The sequence below is a fragment of the Corvus hawaiiensis genome, chromosome 3 (assembly GCF_020740725.1).
Source record: "Corvus hawaiiensis isolate bCorHaw1 chromosome 3, bCorHaw1.pri.cur, whole genome shotgun sequence".
Classification (NCBI taxonomy): domain Eukaryota; kingdom Metazoa; phylum Chordata; class Aves; order Passeriformes; family Corvidae; genus Corvus; species Corvus hawaiiensis.
The window spans coordinates 42,575,347-42,595,699 of NC_063215.1; the positions used below are offsets into that span (position 1 = coordinate 42,575,347).

The window sequence follows — 20,353 nt, forward strand, 5'->3', positions numbered from 1 at the left end:
GGCTTCCTCTGTCAGAAGGGAGCAGTTGTCACCTGGTAAGTCTTCACACCACCCATGATTCTTCTAGACCCCTGCTGTCTTTTCTGAAGAGTTGTGGGTTGTTTCTTTCGTAATTGGAAAACCACTGTATACTTGTCTGATCCACTTTGTTTCCTTTGGGATTTTTCCTCAAGTTGTTCTGGCATAGATGGCTTGTGTTTGCTTTCACACTTCAGAGTCACCTGTTGCCATATAATCTGTGAAGACTTTCAGCTACATCTCTTTCAATGAAATACCACATTTTTATGCACCTCTCCCTTCAAATGAAACACAAGAAAGGTGATTTTTTTCTGTCTGCTTAATAGCAAGACTGTTGAATTCACATTGTTCCATTTCCTGTTGTTTGAAATTACATCTTTTTAAAACTGTCTTCACTGAATCCAGCTCTTTTGACTGCACTTTATTGCCTTTCACTCTTTTTACTGGAATCAGAGCTGATAAAATTAGCCTCACCTTTCCAATAGAGAAAACTATTAGGAAACTCCCAGGTACCATCAAGAAGTGCCCGATATTTTAGCTCTGAGGTTTAGGTCCCATTGCGATTTAGGTGTAAAGTCAAGTCTGCAAAGGCTCTTGAGCAGCAAGAAAAAATTTAACCACTCCAGCCAGAATTCTTCATTCATTCCCCAATTCCAAAACGTGAACTTTCTTGGCAGATAATGTGGTATATGTGAGCTGAGTGATGCTTACCTAAAGAACAGCTCCCGTTTAAGAACTCCACACAACAGAGGTCAAGTCGCTTTGATTTATTCCTATTCCCCAAGTCCACATTACAAATACCACATTTTAGACTTCAAGAAATGAAAGCAAAACAGCTGAATTCCACTTCATCAATCAACTGTCTATAAAAGGTACGGATCAAGTGGCAACCAAGTAGCAAAGACCAAAACGTGTATGTTTCCCACCTCACCAAAGCGTTTGGGGCTGGTTCACCTAAAGGTTTATGGAAATAACCTGAAGAGAAATAAATGCTAGTAGCCTAATGGGCTACATACAAAACCACTTGAGTTGTATTTCACTGAATGACCAGCCAACTACAAAGACGGTGGGGTTTTTTTAAGGGGCCAGTTTTTTGAACTAAGACGCATCACAGAGCACGTTTTCAAGAATCTCCCTCCAGTATTTCAGAGCAGTGAAATGTGTTGCTCCAGGAAAACAAGAAAAAAAAAAAGAGAACAATGTTACTGAACTTTATCATTCGACTTTTATACTTGGGCAAGTTGGCATTATCGTTAAAAATAAAGTTGTACAGAACTTAGTTAGAAACAAAGTTATCTAAAAAATCAGTAAATGAATTTAGGCCAATTCCTGTCTTCAGTGGGATATCTGCCTGAGTAAGGAATGCAGGATATGGCCTTCTGTTTGAAAGAATCTCATTTTCTCCAGCACAAAGTTAACCAAGGAATCCCATTTCAGTTATTCTAGAGTTGCTCCTAACATCCCAATTAAAATTAGCCAGTATGAAGCTTACTGAACACTTGATCCTCTTAAATAAACTCTCTAATAAACCACACAAATTCACACTAACAGTGAAGGCAGACTAACAGTGTATATCTTTTCTACAAAAAAATCCACCATAAAAAATAGCAATAATATCCAGATTTGTACTTGATTGTGAAATATTCCGATTGTACTATACAGTACATTTATTTGAAAAAAAAAAAATCCTAGTATTTTGGGTTTTCTTAATTCCTAACACTTGAAATGTTTCAGAAAACTGCAGAATCACTATACATATTGCACTTCTCTGGTAAGCTGGGCTACTGTGTATCATGGCAGAAACAACCAAGTAGATCTACTGAGGAATACAGCTTTTTAAAATCCAAAAATAGAAACTGACTTTCTTTCCTGCAGCTTTCATTAAAACTGTAACAATATTCTTTACAGGCTCTTCTAGGTATTTGTTTCTGAAGGACTGTGTGTTACTTGTTGCAGAATCTGTATTTATTTTTTTTAAATCAACAAAACTGAAGGTAATGGATAGATTCAACATACAGTGCACTATCTTCCTTCAGTCACAAACAAAATGAAGACAACGCAAGTCGTTAATAGTTACGCTTAGGCCTCGGGTTACTGTCACTCTAAAAATAGTTCACATCAATGCAAATAAAACCAATAATGAACTATTTGTTTTGAGTGAAAAGTGTTAATCTTTTGCAGCTTGGTTTAAAGTTTGATTCCTTACACTGAAAAATCTTAGCACATTTGCTCCAGCGTCAGAGAAAATGATGTAGTTTTAGAGAAAAAGCTTTCAAAATGCTTGACACAAACAAGCTATTTATTCTTCAAGTTCTTTGTCAAAGATGTTACTAAAACCTTCTGTCCATTTCATGAACACAGGAAATATCCCAGGATGTCTTGAGTCAAAGTGGTCCATAAAGAAATTCTTTGGAATGCCTTAAGATTGGCTATAACTAGAGTTCTGGCTACCATTTGGACCCTGTTCTCCTTCACTGTTGAAGAAAACAAAAATATGTCTCTTCAATAAGAAGCATCATATTACATTTTTATACTTTTTTTAAAATTAAAAAATACAGTATTCTGAAAATAATAAAAACCTTTTGAAAGTAAATACTTCAACCTATACACAAATAGGTCAAAATATTCTGCTCAGTTTCATTAAAAAATGCAAAGGTTATTCTCAGCATGCATAAATAACTTCACCATATTTATGTGAAAAATAATTTTAATATATGATCATGAAGCTGCCTGCTGAATCTACTTCTGAACATTGTGAAGTTCACATTACACAAGCATGTGCAAAGGAATTTGCATGTGCAGATTCCCAACAGTGATATTTAATCACAGTAATTAAATACGACATCAAGCAGGCCCAGTTCCATTGAATCTGGTCCCGTCATGGAGCCTCACACTGGGGTTCCTTACATTTGCTGAGCTGTATTGATCACACTCTAATCACATTAACACTCTCCAGAAGACAATGAATGTTATGCTTCCCACTAGCTCCTGAACAATCGGGCTGGTTTTGTATCAGAAACATCTGCACTGTAAAAACATACACTATACCTTAAATTAAACATTCTTAACATAGTAGTCTGGTTTTTCCATATGAAAGATGTAATAAGGAAGTACTGTACCTGTTTGGAGGTGGTTTTGGCTTAGGCATTTTACTAAGAATAGTAGCCATCTCTTTCCTCTCATCAAAGTTCTTCCACTGCTCATACAGCTTCAGAATAACCCTGATTATTTCTAAAATCTGTATTAGGAAGAAAAGAGAGCCTAAGGTCATGCACGATAGTGATTTTACCTTTGTCATAGCCAATTTAAGTGTGCAAATAACTAAACAGGCCCCAAACTGAAACTAAACAACACAATTTTCATATTATAAACAGAGCTGTTTAGCACTTAATCTGGTTGCAATAAAGCATTTAATTATTTTTTTTATTTAATTGTGAATCGAAGCCGGAACGGAGTACTTTCCCTTTCAACTGTATTTACTGCTTCTCTACCTCTGCAAACTAAATACCTTTTTATTTATTATTTATTTGCAAGTACTGTCACAGCTTATAACTAAGTTCCTGGGAAAATAGACACCAGGCAGCATGACTTCAGCTATATGACCATAGATTATCAATACAGTAATTGATGATTATCAATGTTCTATATGTATTGGGGGCACAGTGTGGGAAAACAAAAGCCCAAAACCACGGAACATTAATCTGAATTCTTTCCTTCCAAGAAACAGAACCAAAGAGTTTTTAAATACTTCTTATATGCTTAGTAAGAATTGCTGACACTTCATATTCTGCTTCTGGAAGCGCAAGCATTCCAGTTTGGACACTTTCTATCTACCTTAATTTCCTATTAAATTTCTAGTGCAATATTCTATATAAAAGCTGGAGAATGTTTCATTCATAATATGTTTCATCATTCTCTAAATTAATGAAGTAGACTTGTTTCTTCTTTTTAATACATGAACTTTGATTAAGTGCTAGAGCAATATATGTCCTTGAAACAAAAGTCGTAGTTGGTGAAGAAGTCCATGGTGTTCATGTGAAAAAATCAAGCTTAGACTTTATCACTGACATAAGAACCAATATGTGTAAACATTCGAATATGTTCAGTATCAAGATTATGGTAATTTTATCTATTAACTATAGATTGGTTCTCCCTTGCTGCCAGTTTATTATCACCCTGCCTTTAAATGCATGACAGCATAATTCACAGAACTCTCGAGGCAACACAGCATCCACATTGTGTTTAAATTTCAAGACAAATCCTGGAATACAAACACAATGCTGTAACATCAGTGGGATAAAGGGCAATACCAAGGGCACAGAGGGAAATGGTACATCTCATCCATAACAGGCTATTTAATTCCAAACACTCAGTTTCAAAAAAAGACTGAAAAAAATACGTGCTAAGTGAAACACTGTGGTAAGAAGTATGAGTACTACTTTGATTTGCTTGCTGGAGCTAAAAAAAGGTTAAAGAAGCCAACCTAAAAAGTAAAACTGATGAAGAACATTGTTAGTATAAGGACAACTGTATGCTGAAACCTAATAAATTAATGATGGGGATTATTTGACATGGAATTTGCATTAGCAGGGAACTCAGCTGAATGATTTTGGTGTCTCCCTGTTTAGCACTGATTGAAGTCACAGTGCTGGACATCCTGAAAGTGTCAAAAATGTTCTACACTATGCTATACTCTGCACATGTACAGGGAGAAAATGAGTATGGTATGTTGGCATGATGTCGAAAGGTGAATCAGAAAATCAGATGCACTTGAACTTAAAAGTCAGACTCGTGCTGGCAATCCTGTATGATGGAAAGATGCTGGGAATTCTTTTTTTGGCAAACAATGTAAAATATACTGTCTGGAAAATGGCAACACCAGCAATGCTCTTCTGTTATGCTACGGTTTTATCTTGACTTTCAGAGAAGGCTGATAACCACATAACCCAACATTGTCTACCTTCCAAAGAGATCTGCCTAACAAGATCACTGAATTAAGCTCAAATCAGTATTGCACATATGTAAGACAACCACGACTACCATTTCCGGTCAGTCCATAACAAATGACGGGAATAAAAACAGAATAAAAACAGTGTACCTTTTCCATATCAACAGACAGCTCAGCAAACCATTGCCTTGCATCCTTCTGCTGGACAACACAGGCCACATGTAGGCAAGCTGCAAAGATCAGGTGACATGGATATTGAACAAAGATACACTCCTGATACAGTTAGAAACATTAAATTTTTTATAAACCCTATACAGTTCAACAGAGAAAACCTGGGATTAATTGTCTGACTTTTCTTTAAGGCTTTTTAACTTGCAAGGCTACAGTGTCAGTGCTGTATGAAACACAACCTGAAGCACCTTATGAGGGCACTCTGAGGAATACTTGTGATGGGACAGCACACAGAATACTTTCAGTTAAACATGACAGGAGACATTACTTGTTACTTACCTAGAGCTATCATGAAAGGAGGGTACAGCAGACAAAGATCAGTTCTATATGTGTCATTCACTATCCTCCTGTGCAGAAAAGAACTTGTAAGTATCTTCCTATTCACCTTTAGACTATATTACTTTAAAACTGCTGTCAGTTTGCGAGTATTTTGTCAGTTTTCCAGATGGTCAAAGCAATGAGGCTGCAGGGCAAAACATCAAGGAAAGAGATCTTTTCCCTTGTAAAAATCTCTTAAAGCCTTTCTTTTTTTTTTCTTGTAGTCACAGCAGAAGTTTATTTGGAAACACTATTTTAGTACCATAAATGTCTTTCTGTAGCAGATGTTGATGTATACCATAAGATAATATCTGTTTCACAAATAAGTAAGGGCATGCATGAAAGTAGTACTTCTACTGTCTTTTTGCATTTGAAACAGTTCAAGAATACGAGTTCTGCTAACACACCTAGAAAATCCTACATATTGTTTCTACCTCCTATGAGAAGCTACAACAGAAGGACAATGCTGACAGAAAGAAATTTCCGCTACTCATAGTCACCATTCAGTAATGTTAAAACTGTGCTATTAGAGCTAGCCTAAAAAATAAAAACTAGACCACTGCAAAGTAAAATCATTACAGGGTTAAAGACAGAATAAGCTAAGTCAGGGACATATACCTGTACAGGTTAACTAGGGCACCCTTTGTATTCAAATACAGCTAAGCCTGCTTGGTTCAGCAAAAGCTTAACCACCTTTGAAGTGTAATTGTTAAACACTTGCTTTCTTGATGAAAGGAAGAACTATTTCCATTGTCTTCATTACCATGCAAGAGGTAGCAGCATGTCTTCTTGGCCCATATCTTGCACATATTGGAGCAAAGGTCTATAAGGATGATATACTATCAAACAGCAGTCCTAGGAAAAATGTCAGTGGAATAGAAGTTAGATTACAATGCAGAGCATGTTGTCAGTTCATATTAAAACATTTAGTTTACAAGTCAATTACTGATTATTTTTTTAAGTAGCATTCTGACACCTAGTCCTGCTCTAATGAGGGCAGCGCTCTCTCTAGAATACCATTACACAGCACGGTTGCCAGTCTGTCAATGTCCTTCCCCTAAGAGACACAGAAAGCCACATCTGCAGCACACTGAAACCTCATTTGCTTACAAACCCGTAATTCCCACTTGGAAATACAAAACACTGCCAGAAAACAATCTGTTACTAAATACCATACATGGAAAGCATGCCAAAATAATTGACGCTGGTTTGGAAAGAAAGAGAAGAAAAATTCCACTGCTCTCAAATCCCCTCGTTTCAGGTCCAGGTAAACAAGAAGGAATAATCCTCTTGATAAAAGCAGCCAACTGTATGGATACTACAGGGAAAAGCCACATTATTTACATGTGCTGAACACTTAGGTGAAACACTGTTACTGCACACACTATATATTGCATAGCATACTGGAAAAATAAGTGAATCCCTAAAACATGACTTCTTGTAAATGCAGTTGCTTGTCCTAAAACTCCTGCATACAAAATTCAAGAGTTACTGCCATGCATTAACAGCAGGATCAAGGACTAAATCTAAACAGGAATCTAAAAACTGTATTGAAACAACTTGTAGACACAAACAAAAACTTTGATCTGACCTCCTCTGTGTTCAATTACCAAAATAAATTCTCTCATCTGCTGTCTAACTCACTAAGCTGCTCCCTGGCTTCTCTCTCCTTTTCTCTGCACCTGAGCAGAACTACTCTAGTAGAGCAGTACTAGAGTTCAGCGCTTAACCCATCCAAGTCCAAGCCATATGCAGAAATTAGGCACTTTACCCAAGCCCCCTAAGAAGCCTGGGATGCATCCTTTCAGCTACCCAAGCAAACACAGCAATGGGATAGCTACTCTTATAAAAAGCAGGTATGGCTCCTCTCTTTGAATGGCTCTGGAAGAAACTGTCCCACTGTGCTCCTTTCATCCAACAACCTAATAGTTACAGCACCATCTCAGAAAATGGGAGGCCTGAATTCGGTTTCTTCCTCACAGGATTCAAACCCATATCTCACTTCCTAGAAGATTACTCTAATTATGAGGTTGTTATAGACTGGCCTGAATAGGATAGTACCCACACCTTCTGCACATAGATATATGTGTAGCCCTAGATTCTTCCAGGCAAGAAGAAGAGGGCATAGAAAGAATACAACTCTTTATGGTCATGACTGGCCAGTCCATCTAGGGAAAAAAAGACACTGACATCCCAGTCTCTGCATCAGGAAATTACTCTCCCAAAACCAGAAGCAGTTCCACCAAAAAACCCAACCTACCATTAATTCTAAGAGATAGAATTCACATTCTAGTATCTGTAAAGAAGCAAAATCACAGTTAATAAGCAGCATGTTTAAGGCAGCAGAAAGAATTAACTGACACACAGTTTAACACCACACATGCACAGGAATTCTCAACAACTATTTCCAACAGTCCTAAATGCATTCTATCTGAAACTACAAACCAAACAAAAATAAAACTATTATTGGCAATTGTCTTATCACCGTTATAACTTAACTCCAGTCATAATAACAATTAATTTAAATATTCTGCATTGAGTTTGCTATGAAAGACTGCTTCACTGGCAGCACTTGTCTGGTTTGTTTCAACACCTGGTAGCAGCAAATTGTTCCCAGTGCATAAAAACTTCACAGCAATAGAGAAGTTCTTTTGTAGAATTAGAGCTTCTTCATCAGGCCACTAACATGCCAAACAGCCTTCAAAGCATTTTCAGGTTTAATTTCATATGAAATATTCGGTCTAATTGCAGTAATTAAATCAGCCCTCACTCTTAATAGAGGTGGTGATGTATTAGTGACATCAAGGAAAAGACTGGACTGCTTTGGCTATACAAAAGCAGTACTCCAAAATGCATTTCCATTTGCCTTTTTCTGTAAAATTGCAGGGCAGTTTTATTGTAAGGTCTTAGGTATTTTATATTCTGATGTATCATTTGGCTTTCTAGATTGAGTGAAAAGCAAACCAACAAAAGAGTAGTATTTGTTACAGTCAATCTAAAACTAATTAGTCATTTAACTTTCAAAATTCTACAGCACAGGTCAAAATTGGTTTTAAGAAAAACTACAAAACTTCTCAGCAGTGTGACTGAGAATACCTTGAAAACCACTGGTAAATTTAAATTTTAAGTAGTAAATAAAAACTATTTTTCCAGAGCCATTAAATTTTACAGGCAAAAATAAAACTGCTTTCTGTAAGCCAACTGCTCATGTGTGCAAGCTTGGAAGCATTCCAGGTGCAAAGGCCATTTACTTTCCCTGGAGCAATGTATTTGTAACCAAGAATATTAAAAAAAACCTCTTTTAGATCTCTTTTATCATCATGCTATAGAAAAACTACCATTTCAGTCACCTTATCACATCACTTATCTTTTCAGTTAGCAATTTAAGGAAAGGAGGTTATATAATTTTTTACTTTAGAAAATAACTTTCCCAATATTCTATACAAAACTAATCATGAGCAACCCTGACATACGAGTATGAAAACATTTGTTAGAATTTAAAAGACAGAATTTCCTGCTAACAATTATTAATTTATTTGATCGAGTTGTATTTCAAATAGCATACTTACATGGTTCATCCTATAAGGAAACTCCTTTGGAAAGGCATATGAAAACCGAGTTTTCACTACAGTAAACAGAAAAAAGTATGTTAAAAATAATGTAATTAATACTTATACTTCTTTCCCTTTCTATTCATTCATCTGTATATAGCCCTTCAAATCTATTTGGCAGCAAAACTGCTTTCAGTACAAAAGGTTTGTACTTCAAAGAGAAGAGATGAGTTGCAAGATTTAAGATCCTGAAAGGGAGAGAGAAATACATCTGAAACACAGATTTGCACAGATACTCAGCCAGACATTTGACTGCCACTTTGGACACTATTAAATCTTCTGGTTAACCACCAACAAGCTCAGGGACAACTAACTTCCCACAAGTCTTTATTCACAGAGCTATCCAGCTACTGACATTCAGGATCCCAGTTCCAACACTAAATCCAAATGGAATTTTCACATGGGATTTTTTTACTTAGATTTGATCCTTCAACATGCAAGATTTTAAAAGAACTAATGAAGTCTTAAAAAAGCAAGCCCAAGGGCAGGGTGAGGGAGCTCAGTCAGACTTCTTGCAGGTCCACCATGTAATAATGATCTCCAGTTGAGATATCTAATTAATCTTCATGTATTTTACGAGGAAAACAAGTACAGTTCGTGCACTGGTAAGAAGCATGTTAATAGGCAAAACAAGAGTGATTTCATGTTAGAATGCTGAACAAAGAAAAACAAGAATACTTGAAGATGTGGATTTGAGATTCGTACAAGTGAAACATTTAAAAATCTATTTTAAGTCCTTGTCCTCCAAGGAAAACAGGTAACATTTAACATCCTGGAAGTGAACAATATTCCTTATATTAATAATAGACAATACATTATTAAATGGTAGTATCGATACTACTTCCAGAAAATCAGTATGACATTCACTTCGAAGAAAAGACAGCATCAGTCCTCGGGACCAAAAAATTCACCATTTAGACCTATGGTGGACTTTGCTAGGGAATTTGCTGTAGGACACCAAGACTGGGCTACTGGTCGGAAATTTTAATTATTTCAAGAAAGAGAAGAATTAATAAAAGGGTTTCTCAAGATGTATGCAAACTGAAGAGGTACATGGTAAAAAAAAAAAAAACCACTTTGAGAAAAATCCCACAAAGCAAGCTGCAGACACAACCACTACATGGAGCTGTCCTTTCAGTGAGATGTGTAAACAGAGCAAAAACCTTTTGAAGAGGTTGTTGAAAACCAGTCTGAGATTATCTTCCTTAGAATAGAAGCAAGTGTTATTAACTTCATGTTTCTACCTAGCTAAAAGTAAGCAAACCTCTTAAACCAGCCACTATTACAACACCCCTTTTGTTAGCTTGCTTTTGCTTTTACTTGTCTTGCCTCGTCTTTTCTTGTCTTTTGTATTAAGAGCTCCCAAAAACTGCTGTGTGCTACTGAAGCAACTCTGGTAAAGGAAAAACAGGTAGAATAAAAGAATGCTTGGAGAAAGCCTGTTGTATTTTTCCCCCATTTCCATGAAATGCACAGTACTTATCAGGGCTGACAGGACTTCTACGTCTGAAGGAAGAGCTGTGGGGAAAATTTTCTATAGGATCCTGAAACTGGGATTTTGAGAAACAGCACAGCTAAGAACTAGATGTCCAAGTAAAATCAGCTGCCATATATTTACCAAAATCCATCCAACTTTCTCACTGATGCATCAAAACTTCTACACAATGATGCTTCTGATGTAAAAATAGCAACTCTCAGCGCTATATCCAGTACTGGTCTTGGTCATGCTGGCACTGAAGATGTGCTTCAGTTCCTGGTGGCAGAACTGTCACAGGGCCAGCCCCATGGACTGATACACTCTCTGCATGTGGAGGCTACAGATGCAGCCAGTCACCTGTTCCCTCAATGGCTACGAGGGATTTTGAAAGCGCTGACCTACATTTGGGAGAGCACAGCCAGGAATTGCCCATTGAAAGCAGCTGGACCTTCTGGGTCAGAGAATAGCATTCAGCTAAGGAAGATATCACTTCGAGACTTTGATGGATGAGATGCAAGTAACATGAACTGGGAAATACAAGGCAAGTGGGAAAGATAGAGAATTAAGCAACTACAGTGTAATTTAACTGAATTTATTGTGAACAATAGGTTATAAAATGTATTTTTAGAAATAAGTATCATGTGCAAAGGCTAATTTTATGATGGGGGAAAAGGACTAAAAAAAATCTGAAGGTATACAGCCTACCAAAAATTCTTAAAACAGGTAATTCCATAGAGCTATACCTTTTACTAAACAGAGCCATAAATTTCGAATTCTATCTTTGAGTAGTTCAGAATTCAATTTACTACTTGAGGTTGTCTACCAATTTCAATGGTTTTATTTTATTACTTTGTTTTCACTTATGCCTGGCATAAGTTCCAACCATAATCAACCAAAACTAATACAGGAAGGACCTTTCTGTCTCTATATTTGGAAACAGAAGCTATTCATTCTAAATGGTTTTAACTGGCTCTTATAGTCCTCCATGATTTGATCAAAAGCTGCCTTTTAAAAACAAGCAAAGAAACCAACTCATCTCCCTATAGAAATATCTAACTGGAGTGTAATGAAAATTACTGATACTTACATACAGAAGTAGCAGCAGAAATCAACCTTGTATTTGAAACAACACCAAATTCCTGAAGAAAAAGAATGGTAAATGAGGTGAACCACCTGAAACACCATACACTCACACTGTTATCAAATTAAAATAATGGCTTCTTACTAAACTGGGCTTCTTTTCGCAGTATTGTAGTATTTGGTTTTTTCCCCCACCCCTTTTTTTTTCCTTAAGGTGAACAGGGTTAAACTCTTTACCCAAGAGTTACTTCATTGATTAGTTTATTGGTTGTTTGTGAGGAACAGTAAAGATTTATGAAAGGTACTAAAGCCACAAAAGCTCACCTGGCTAACATTCTTTATATAAAATAGACAAGAGGGTTTCAAGAAAGTATTTGTTTCCTTATCCCATCTGGAGAGAAAACTGTCTTTAGAAACCTGCCATTAACTACCTTTTTTAGTTATGTTTTCATGAAGTCTTAACTCCTGTGCTGAGACAGACAGCAATCTGAAAATTTTCTACATACAGTGTTCTTTCAGGTAAGTCCATAGCTGAATCAACAGTGCTACAGCTGCCCTCTAAAGTTGCAGAAGCTTTAACGTAAGGAAGGCTACACAGACTTCTAATTTAAGGTACATCTATGTCTCTACACTCTATGTCTATGCCTTCTTAATGGCTTATTTAACAAGTTGATAAAAAAGCACTCTCTCCAACACTCACTCTCTTTTCCTTCATGTCTCCCAAACACTGAAAAGTGTCACAGTACTTGTACAGACAACAGTATCACAAGTCAACACTGGTTTAGTAGCACTGTTTCTACCATCCCTAAAGTATTTGAGTTCCTTCTGTAAAATTCCTTAGTGCTGACATATCACAAATTGTCCCATTTGACTTTTTTCCATTACACGGACACTTCTCAAACAGCTGTAAAACTTGCTGCATAACAAAGGACTAACAGCAGCACCCAGCTGATGCTAACTCTTGGCCACATTCAAAGTGGAGTTCCGATGGTGGAGGCATGGAGCCCTCTCACCACTATCCCTAATGGGTCACTTCCTTATGATAACTTCTCAAGGACAGCGCATGAGCTACAACATACTTTTAATTCAAGTAACGAAAGTGTGGTAAACTCTGAGGATCCCTTGCTATATGAAATAGAACAAGATAATTAGGAAAAAAATTCCAATTATGTTTTAAAGTTTGAGTAAACATAAATAAGGAAAAACACACCAGAAAGGAGACACTGCACAATTTAAGATATAGTGTATGTAAATATGTAAACACTGTGTCACAGCGAAACAGCCTTTTAAAATGTTTTTTCAATTTTCAGAGGCACTTTAGGGTTAGTAATTCAGACAAATTTTGAAGGCCTTCTCTGTCTCCTTTTCTTAAATGCTATAGAAATCTATGCAAAAAAAGAGAAGGTTTCAACCCCCAAAGCATGAAGAAAGACAAAAAATTTAAAAGTCCTAAACGTTTTCTTTCTCTCATACATCACATAATTTTACATTAAAAAATTGTAATACTTCATACCTCTACTTTGGATGCCAAAAACACACACGTAGGAGCCATTAATACTGGATCTATACTTTTTAGGGAATATCTGAAATGTTACAACAAAATTATAATATGTTGTTTCATACATGTAGAACGATTAATCTATTAAGAGCACCACACTTCCTTTTGAAAAAGCAAAGCTTAAGTTAACTTTATTAAGGCATAAAAGCTTTACACCATCCAGAAAACAAAAGTGGCACTGTTTTTAATACAGAACTGCATTTTTAAAGGGCTACCAAAATGTGCCTAGCAAATGTTTTATTCTTGTACCATCATAGTAAACAGTCCTACCTGGCATAGAATCTCTTGAAGTAGACTGTAGCAGTGGCAATAACTTGTTGTCTTAATTTAAGATGTTCACCTAAAGCCTGGATAACTTAAAAAAAAAAATGAACAAAAGCTTGAGTTGAGTTTTTTTAAACAATTTGACACCAAATAGCAAAGGGTCTCAAAACATGACTAGTGCTGGGGATTCTAAGGAGCAGCACCACAGTCTTCTCCCTCAGCTCAGCTGCTCTAGTAAGACAACACGCTGCTGTAAACCTACAGACCTGCAGGTGAAGAACCGCTGCCTCCTGAAGCTTGGGGACACCTTCAAAAAGGGAAAGGTACCTTGACTTCATTGTGTATAAAGTGAGTATGACCTTTAAGAAGATGACAACACAAATCTCAGAAGGGTAAAGCTCAGCTATTCCATTTTAGAGCAAAACAAACTCAGACACAGGAAATATAAATCCACAGCTCTTCAGTGCCACACAAAATGGATGGGTTTTTTTCAAACAAGTAAAGCTGCCAACATAAACACGGTCATTAAATTTGGCAGAGGCAGCAGGTGTAAAGAAAAAAAGACATATTTAGTCTAGGGAGAGGGGGTGGGAGACCAGAGGATGCAGTCAGCTGCTCCATCACGGTGGTCCTCTGCCAGTTGGCCAAGAAACAACCCTGGTGTCATCTGTGCAGGTAGCTCTTGTTTGGCCTCCCAGGCAAAGGAAAGGTGCCAAGCAAATTAGATGCATCAAGCTGGGATTAAGAGCAGGGGCTGGATATTAAGAATGGCACAGTGAAACATAAGGTTGTTACTTGTTATTTTTCCCATACTTCTTCGCCGCCATTATTCTGAGCACGGCTTGGCTGTGTGAAGACTCCCTCTTCTTTTTTTCCTCCCTCATGAGAAATGTCAAAAACAGTATTTTAAAATACACTTAAGTAGATATTTAAAATATGTACAGCAAGACCAAGACAGTGACCACTGGTGGGAAAACCAAACAATTCTGTTGTCAGTCATCACTAAATTCTTAGTCTCTATTTAAACATTCAAGCAGAGAGATTTTTACCCATGCTCTTATCACGTATGCCCTGCAAATAGCCAGGGTACACATTTGTCACCCACTGGCAATGCCCAAAGCAACATTAAATCCCTGCCTGTGTCATATCATTCTCTTCCTAGAGAAGAATGCCAAATTGGGACTAGTTTGCCACTGACAGTAGGCCAAGCAATACTTCCGAAAAGGGTGTTAAACCAAGTATGCAGTGTATAATGTATTAAACATTTTATCAGCATATCTTGGGAGATTTGAAAGAATTTTTGCCTTCAATTTGACCATGGGGCTAAAAAGCTGTCCTACTACTCGGGCATCAGAAAAATTCAAGTATTAAGCTAAACAGAATTCTCCAAATATGTTTCATAATCCCATGGGATTTTCAGGAATGGTTAGGCCATCTGCTGTCAGAGAAAATCAAGTGTGGGTTAGGAAAAAAAATGGACAAGAGCCTAGAGAGACTTAATGAAATGGAAGCTTGTATATGTTGGGAAAAAGTCCAATACTTGTAATTATTTTTATAATATTTGAAAAGAAACTATAGGATCATTTATTCCTGTATGTTTACAAAGTAAGTGGTTTCAGTGTTTTGGGTTTTTTTAATAAGATTGTTTTAAATCTGAGTATTTTGAGCAGCCTCTAACACAAACATTACCGCTTCTGCCCAAAACCAAAAAGGGAAAACAACTAATAACTTCTCAACCAAAACCAATTAAGACTTGGTGATCCAGAGAAATCAACATCAGTTCCCTTTTTCAAACTATGTTAGAAGATGATCTTTTTCCTTCTCTTCATAGCTGCAGGGAGCCATACAATCAGTTAGTGATCTACTGTACTTGTTTTCCAATGAGGAAGCAACAGGAAATTGCCCCTCTCCATGCAGATTTTAATTGCTTTAGGGAAAAACCATCTCCTGGGCTGACACACTGAATGTGACATGCTGTGGCCAAGCTTCATCTGCTCTCAGGTAGTGCAGATGGGAGACAAGGGGGGACCCAAAGCAGGGTCCCTATTCAGAGGCAGGCAATCATACAACACATCCAGGGTTTGAACATGGTGAGCTCTGCCTGAGCACAGAGCAGCCCCTGACTGCCCTGCCCATGAAGAGGCCTCTCTGCTAGAGAAGGGGAGAAAGCCCAGCACCACGCTCTCCTCCAGGGTAGGCTGTGTTTGTATGTGCACAGGGGAGACGCTGGCAGAGCTGTTCTCCAGCTGCCCCCAGTCACTCACCATACCTTCAGGGGAGGCATGGAGTGCCAAGGAAAGGACCCTGAGAACCACAAACCAAAACAAAAAAACTAACTTGTTTACTCTGGAAAGCTTTGTTTACTCAAGAAAAACAATGAAGTGAAACATTTAAAAGGCATATTTCATAGTTCAAATTAATACTAGTGAAAATTAGCATAGAAATACAGTTTTAGAAATACCCATACCCCTCCTTTTGTCTCTTTTTGTGTTATGAAGTTGTGACACTTGGTTTTCACCTCAAGAAATTTCAGAAATGGATCAAATGGGTAAATCATTGCTAGCCTGATTTCCTGGTGCCCTATAAGCAATAACACAGATGTATTCACAGTGATCGTGTTTATAGCATATGCAGTTGTTACAAAAATAACTAAGCTAAGAGAGAAGCTGGGATAAGTATCTTTCACAGTATCATTCCAACACTGACATAAGATCTTCCAGTGACCCTGGGAAAGTCACTTCACTTCTCTAGTCTGGCCAGATAGCTGAAAAAATAAGCATTCTGTACTTTAAAGGACTGCTGCAAAAAAATTTAAAGAGCTGCTAGCAAACAAGCTACTATTTAGCAATATCCATTGCCAAAGGAGATTTTTAAAAATATTTCAGTTCAAATATCCAAATATGTCAATTGCACAGAGAAAATTTTAAGTGCCTTTGTAATCTCATATACTCAGGTGTGGCCATTCATATGGATAGTTACACGCTTTGCAGGATCAAGTAAATCTTAGACAACTTCACACACAAGTCCCAAATTCTTTGGGAGAACAGGCTGCCTGCCAAGCTCTCAGAAACTCGTGGACAATTTGAGAGGCAGCTGGTGCTGGGAAATCAGACAGAAGACAAAACATGGGCTGTGTTGCAGGTTTCAGAGAATCTAAATGAACACAAATAACGAGTTTCTAAACTTTGCTGTTTAAGAGGACAGTGCAGATCACCTAAAATACTTACCCCAGCCTAAGAACCCACCAAAAGCCCAGGCTGAGTACTAATGCTTGACACTGAGCTTTTAATACACTAGCTTAGCAGTTTCTGCTTGCTTCTCCTCCTTTTATATTTTTGGTAAGAACCTCTTGAAAATAAGAAAATTTACTGTTTCATCCTATCACAGGTTAAAAATGTTATAGATGCAGCTAATTAGCCTGCAAGTTGTCCTAGAATTGTGCTAATATAACTAACAAATAATGATGTTATTTATATTCCAAATCTTTGTTAAAATAGGCTGTGAAAGTATATGTTATACCACAATGAAAACATTACATTCTCTAAGCAATTCAAACCTCCATTTAGACATGGCAGACATTGCACAGATTTTATGGCTGAAATAAAAAAAAGTTTTACCATTAGTAAAAAATATCTGTAGCTTCCAATATTCTTCTTCAGTCAGAAATTTCAAGTCTTTCTGGCGTTCTTTCAATAGATCTTGTTTATCCAAAATCCATTGTAAGCTAAAGGAATGGAAAATAATTTCAGCAACTCTCCATCAACATTATACTGAGTGTCTCCTGTACAAACAGACTATGGATTAAGGCTCGGGGCTAAAGGGCTTGTGGCCTTTAACAAAGCCACAATCTTCCCAAGCAACTGTTCTTCAGGATTTTCAAAAGTTAGACAACTAAAAAAAAAAAAAACAAGCCCAAACCCAAAAACCAAACAACAAAACAAGAACTACCAGGGGCTGAGATTACCCTCTACCAGTAGCAAACTGGGCAGGCTGTACAGATCTTAGACCCTGACAGTCACTAACAAGGTTTATGTTTCAGCCATTACATTACGGGCACCATTCAAACCTTGACGCGCTCAGCACGAGGAGTTTTAGGGCAGAATCACCGAATCAGTTAGGTTGGAAAAGACCTCTGAGGTCCTCGAGTCCAACCCATGACCGAACACCACCCTGTCAACTACACAGTGGCACTGAGTGCCACGTCCAGTCTTTCCTTAAACGCCTCCAGGGACGGTGACTCCACCACCTCCCTGGGCAGTCCGTTCCAGTATCAATCACGCTTCCTAATGTCCAACCCCAGCGGAGCCCCGGCTGCCCCGCCGCTGGGGACAAGCGTGTCAGGGACCCAAGCGCCCGCACTCCGCCGCTGGAGCCCGGGGCGGCGCGGGCACCGACACCGGGAAGCGACCCCTCACCCGGAGCGCCCAGACGCTTCCCAAGCGCCGGCTGAGCGGGGCCGGCTCGAGCTGGTCCCGCACCCGAGCGCGGCTCCCGCCAGGGTCCCGCGGCGAGCAGGCCCCGCCGCCCGCCCGGCGCTCCGCCGGCCGCCCCGGGCCTCCCTTCAGCGCCATGCCCGCCGCCCGGCCCGGCAATGAATGGACAGAGCGCGGCGGCGGCCCGCAGCACCCGTGCCCCGCGCCCCACGGCCGCGGCACCCACTAGTGAGAGCTCTGCCAGAAGTTCCCGGCCATGGAAGGAGCGGAGCGGAGCGGGGAGGAGGCGCCCGGGCCCGCGATGCCCCGGCCCCGCCGCCACAGCGCCGCCGCCCCCGCGCCGGCAGCAGGAAGGAGGAGGCGGCCGCCGCCGCCGTCGGCCGGCAACACGCGGCACTGGGAACCGTTCCCCCGCGCGCGGGTTCCGCCCGCCCCGCCGGCCCCCGCAGCCCGGCTGGCTGGCACAGGGACACGGTCCGGGATGGGCCGGGAGGCACCTTCCTAAACCACCCTGTCCAGCCCCCCGCCATGCACAGGGACACCTTCCACTAGACCAGGTTGCTTAGTGCACCGTCCAACAGGGCCTTGAACACTGCCAGGGATGGGGCAGCCACAACTTCCCTGGGCAACCTGTTTCAGTGCCTCACCACCCTCACATGGAGAGAATTTCTTCCTTATATCCAGTCTAAACCTGCCCTCCCTCTGTCAGTGTAGAACCGATGTTTCTCCCAATAAGGTCCCAACTGTAAGCACCCAGGAGGATCCAGAGCTTACCTGTCTTGTGCTGTCTCCACCTCACCTAAATTTCCCTTTAACTTACCTGTTCCCAAGTTTTCATGGCTCAGCTTGCTCCATGCTGGAATTTTCCTCATTGGAGAGACCCTCTAGGGGTATTTTCTTAATAATTATATAATAATTATAAATTTAAAATATAAACAGGAAGTACATGGGCCTGCTTTCTTTTCATGCTCTTTCCTGTGGTGGCTCTCAGCTTCTGAGTGGGATCTGAGATGTATCAACACATGTACTGAGAGGTATCAATATCGTGCACTAAGATGCACCAATCATCTGAGATGTGTCAGGCCACGGGGAGGTTGAACCAAGGCAGGAGCTGTGGGTGCCTGTACCTGCGCTGCCGCAGGATGCAGTGCTCCTGGCAGGGTGAGCGGGGAGAGAGGGATTCATTTCTTCAAGCAGCAATGTCGCTAGGGCAAGTACACCTGAGTTTTGCAGCAAGATTAATAAAAATGGACCTCGTTGTCACCTCCCAGGTGAGCCAGCCTGCCTGGCATTTGGCATGGCTGGGAGTGCACGGCCACTGACAAGAGAACCTGGGCAAGGCTGCTGGGACTGATGTGGTTGGAGGTCAAGTGTCCACACTCATGTCACACGCTGGCTAACACCCCACTCCACATGAAGGTGGGGGTTCAGTAATGCCATTTGGCAGCATGCAGCAGTGCCTGATGGCCCTGGGGGCCTGAGAAGGGGTTCTGGGCAAGGTGAGGGGAGCTCATGGGGCTGGGAAGGGACAGCCAGGACTGAGTATGCTCTCAGGGACCTGGCACATAGAGCTGGTGTATGGTGTGCCAACATGGATGCAGAAAAAGGGACCTTTTTGTTTCAATAGGAGTCAATATATCATCCAAGCTCTTTTGCGTTAAAGCTGCTATCTAAATCATTAGGTTTTGCACTTTATCGCCTCAGCTTTCCAGAGCAGATTCCTAATTTGCTGATTAACCAAGAATGTTATAAAGGTGAAACTCCAGGCTTTTCAGACACAGTCCCACAGGACTCTGCAGTGATCTGTTGCTGGCAATGTAGCTAAGATACTGGAGTTTCATTGGGAACTATGAAGCAGAGAGGGAAGATGCATGGGTAAAATGGTGTCATGGTTTAGAAATTATATTCTCAATTATCGTGTTCACACTGAAACTACTCCAGACCCCACGTGACTCGCACACTTCCCCATCCCCTTGTCCATCTCCTATGGGTGGCTGGAGAGCAGAGTTGGAGGCACAAAACATAAAGATCATGGCTTGAGAGAATAACAATTTACTGGAAACAGCAATGAGACAAAAAAATAGCAATAACAGCAACAATACTAATGTCAGAGCGTACAAGAAAAGTTATTGCTCACCCTGTGGAAACCCCCAACAACACCTGACTTCTCCCTCTGCAGTGCTATCTTGGCCTGCAAGTGAGCCTTTTCCCTGCCCTGTTCTTGGAAAATTACATGAGGTGGTATAGAATAACCTCTAGGTCCTGGCCTACAGCAAAAATTAACCCTGTCTTGGCTGGAACCAGGACAGATGGAGACAGTGGTGTTTCTAAATGCCTTTGCTGGCAGAATGAGACACCAGTCTGACATACCAGAGAGAATCTAGGTTTCACACCCTGTTTATACGTAGGAATGTG

General features: G+C 39.8%; 1 protein-coding gene across 2 annotated transcripts; it reads right to left on the minus strand.

Moving 5' to 3' along the window:
* Nucleotides 1–770: 770 nt before the first annotated feature.
* On the minus strand, nt 771–18,273 carry CCNC (cyclin C). Of its 2 annotated transcripts, XM_048299515.1 has the most exons (12): nt 18,165–18,273; nt 17,123–17,229; nt 13,512–13,596; nt 13,197–13,266; nt 11,691–11,742; nt 9,085–9,140; nt 7,776–7,811; nt 6,279–6,370; nt 5,477–5,544; nt 5,117–5,196; nt 3,138–3,256; nt 771–2,492 (listed from the first exon to the last, which is right to left on the minus strand). In XM_048299515.1, exons 1-12 carry the CDS (start codon nt 18,194–18,196, stop codon nt 2,438–2,440), a joined length of 852 nt encoding a protein of 283 aa, XP_048155472.1. In that variant the 5' UTR covers nt 18,197–18,273; the 3' UTR covers nt 771–2,437. The 2 variants fall into 2 exon arrangements, with proteins under 2 accessions (XP_048155472.1, XP_048155474.1); XM_048299517.1 differs by lacking the exons at nt 13,512–13,596; nt 18,165–18,273 and having other exon boundaries at nt 17,123–17,204.
* Between the last annotated feature and the right edge of the window lie 2,080 nt (nt 18,274–20,353).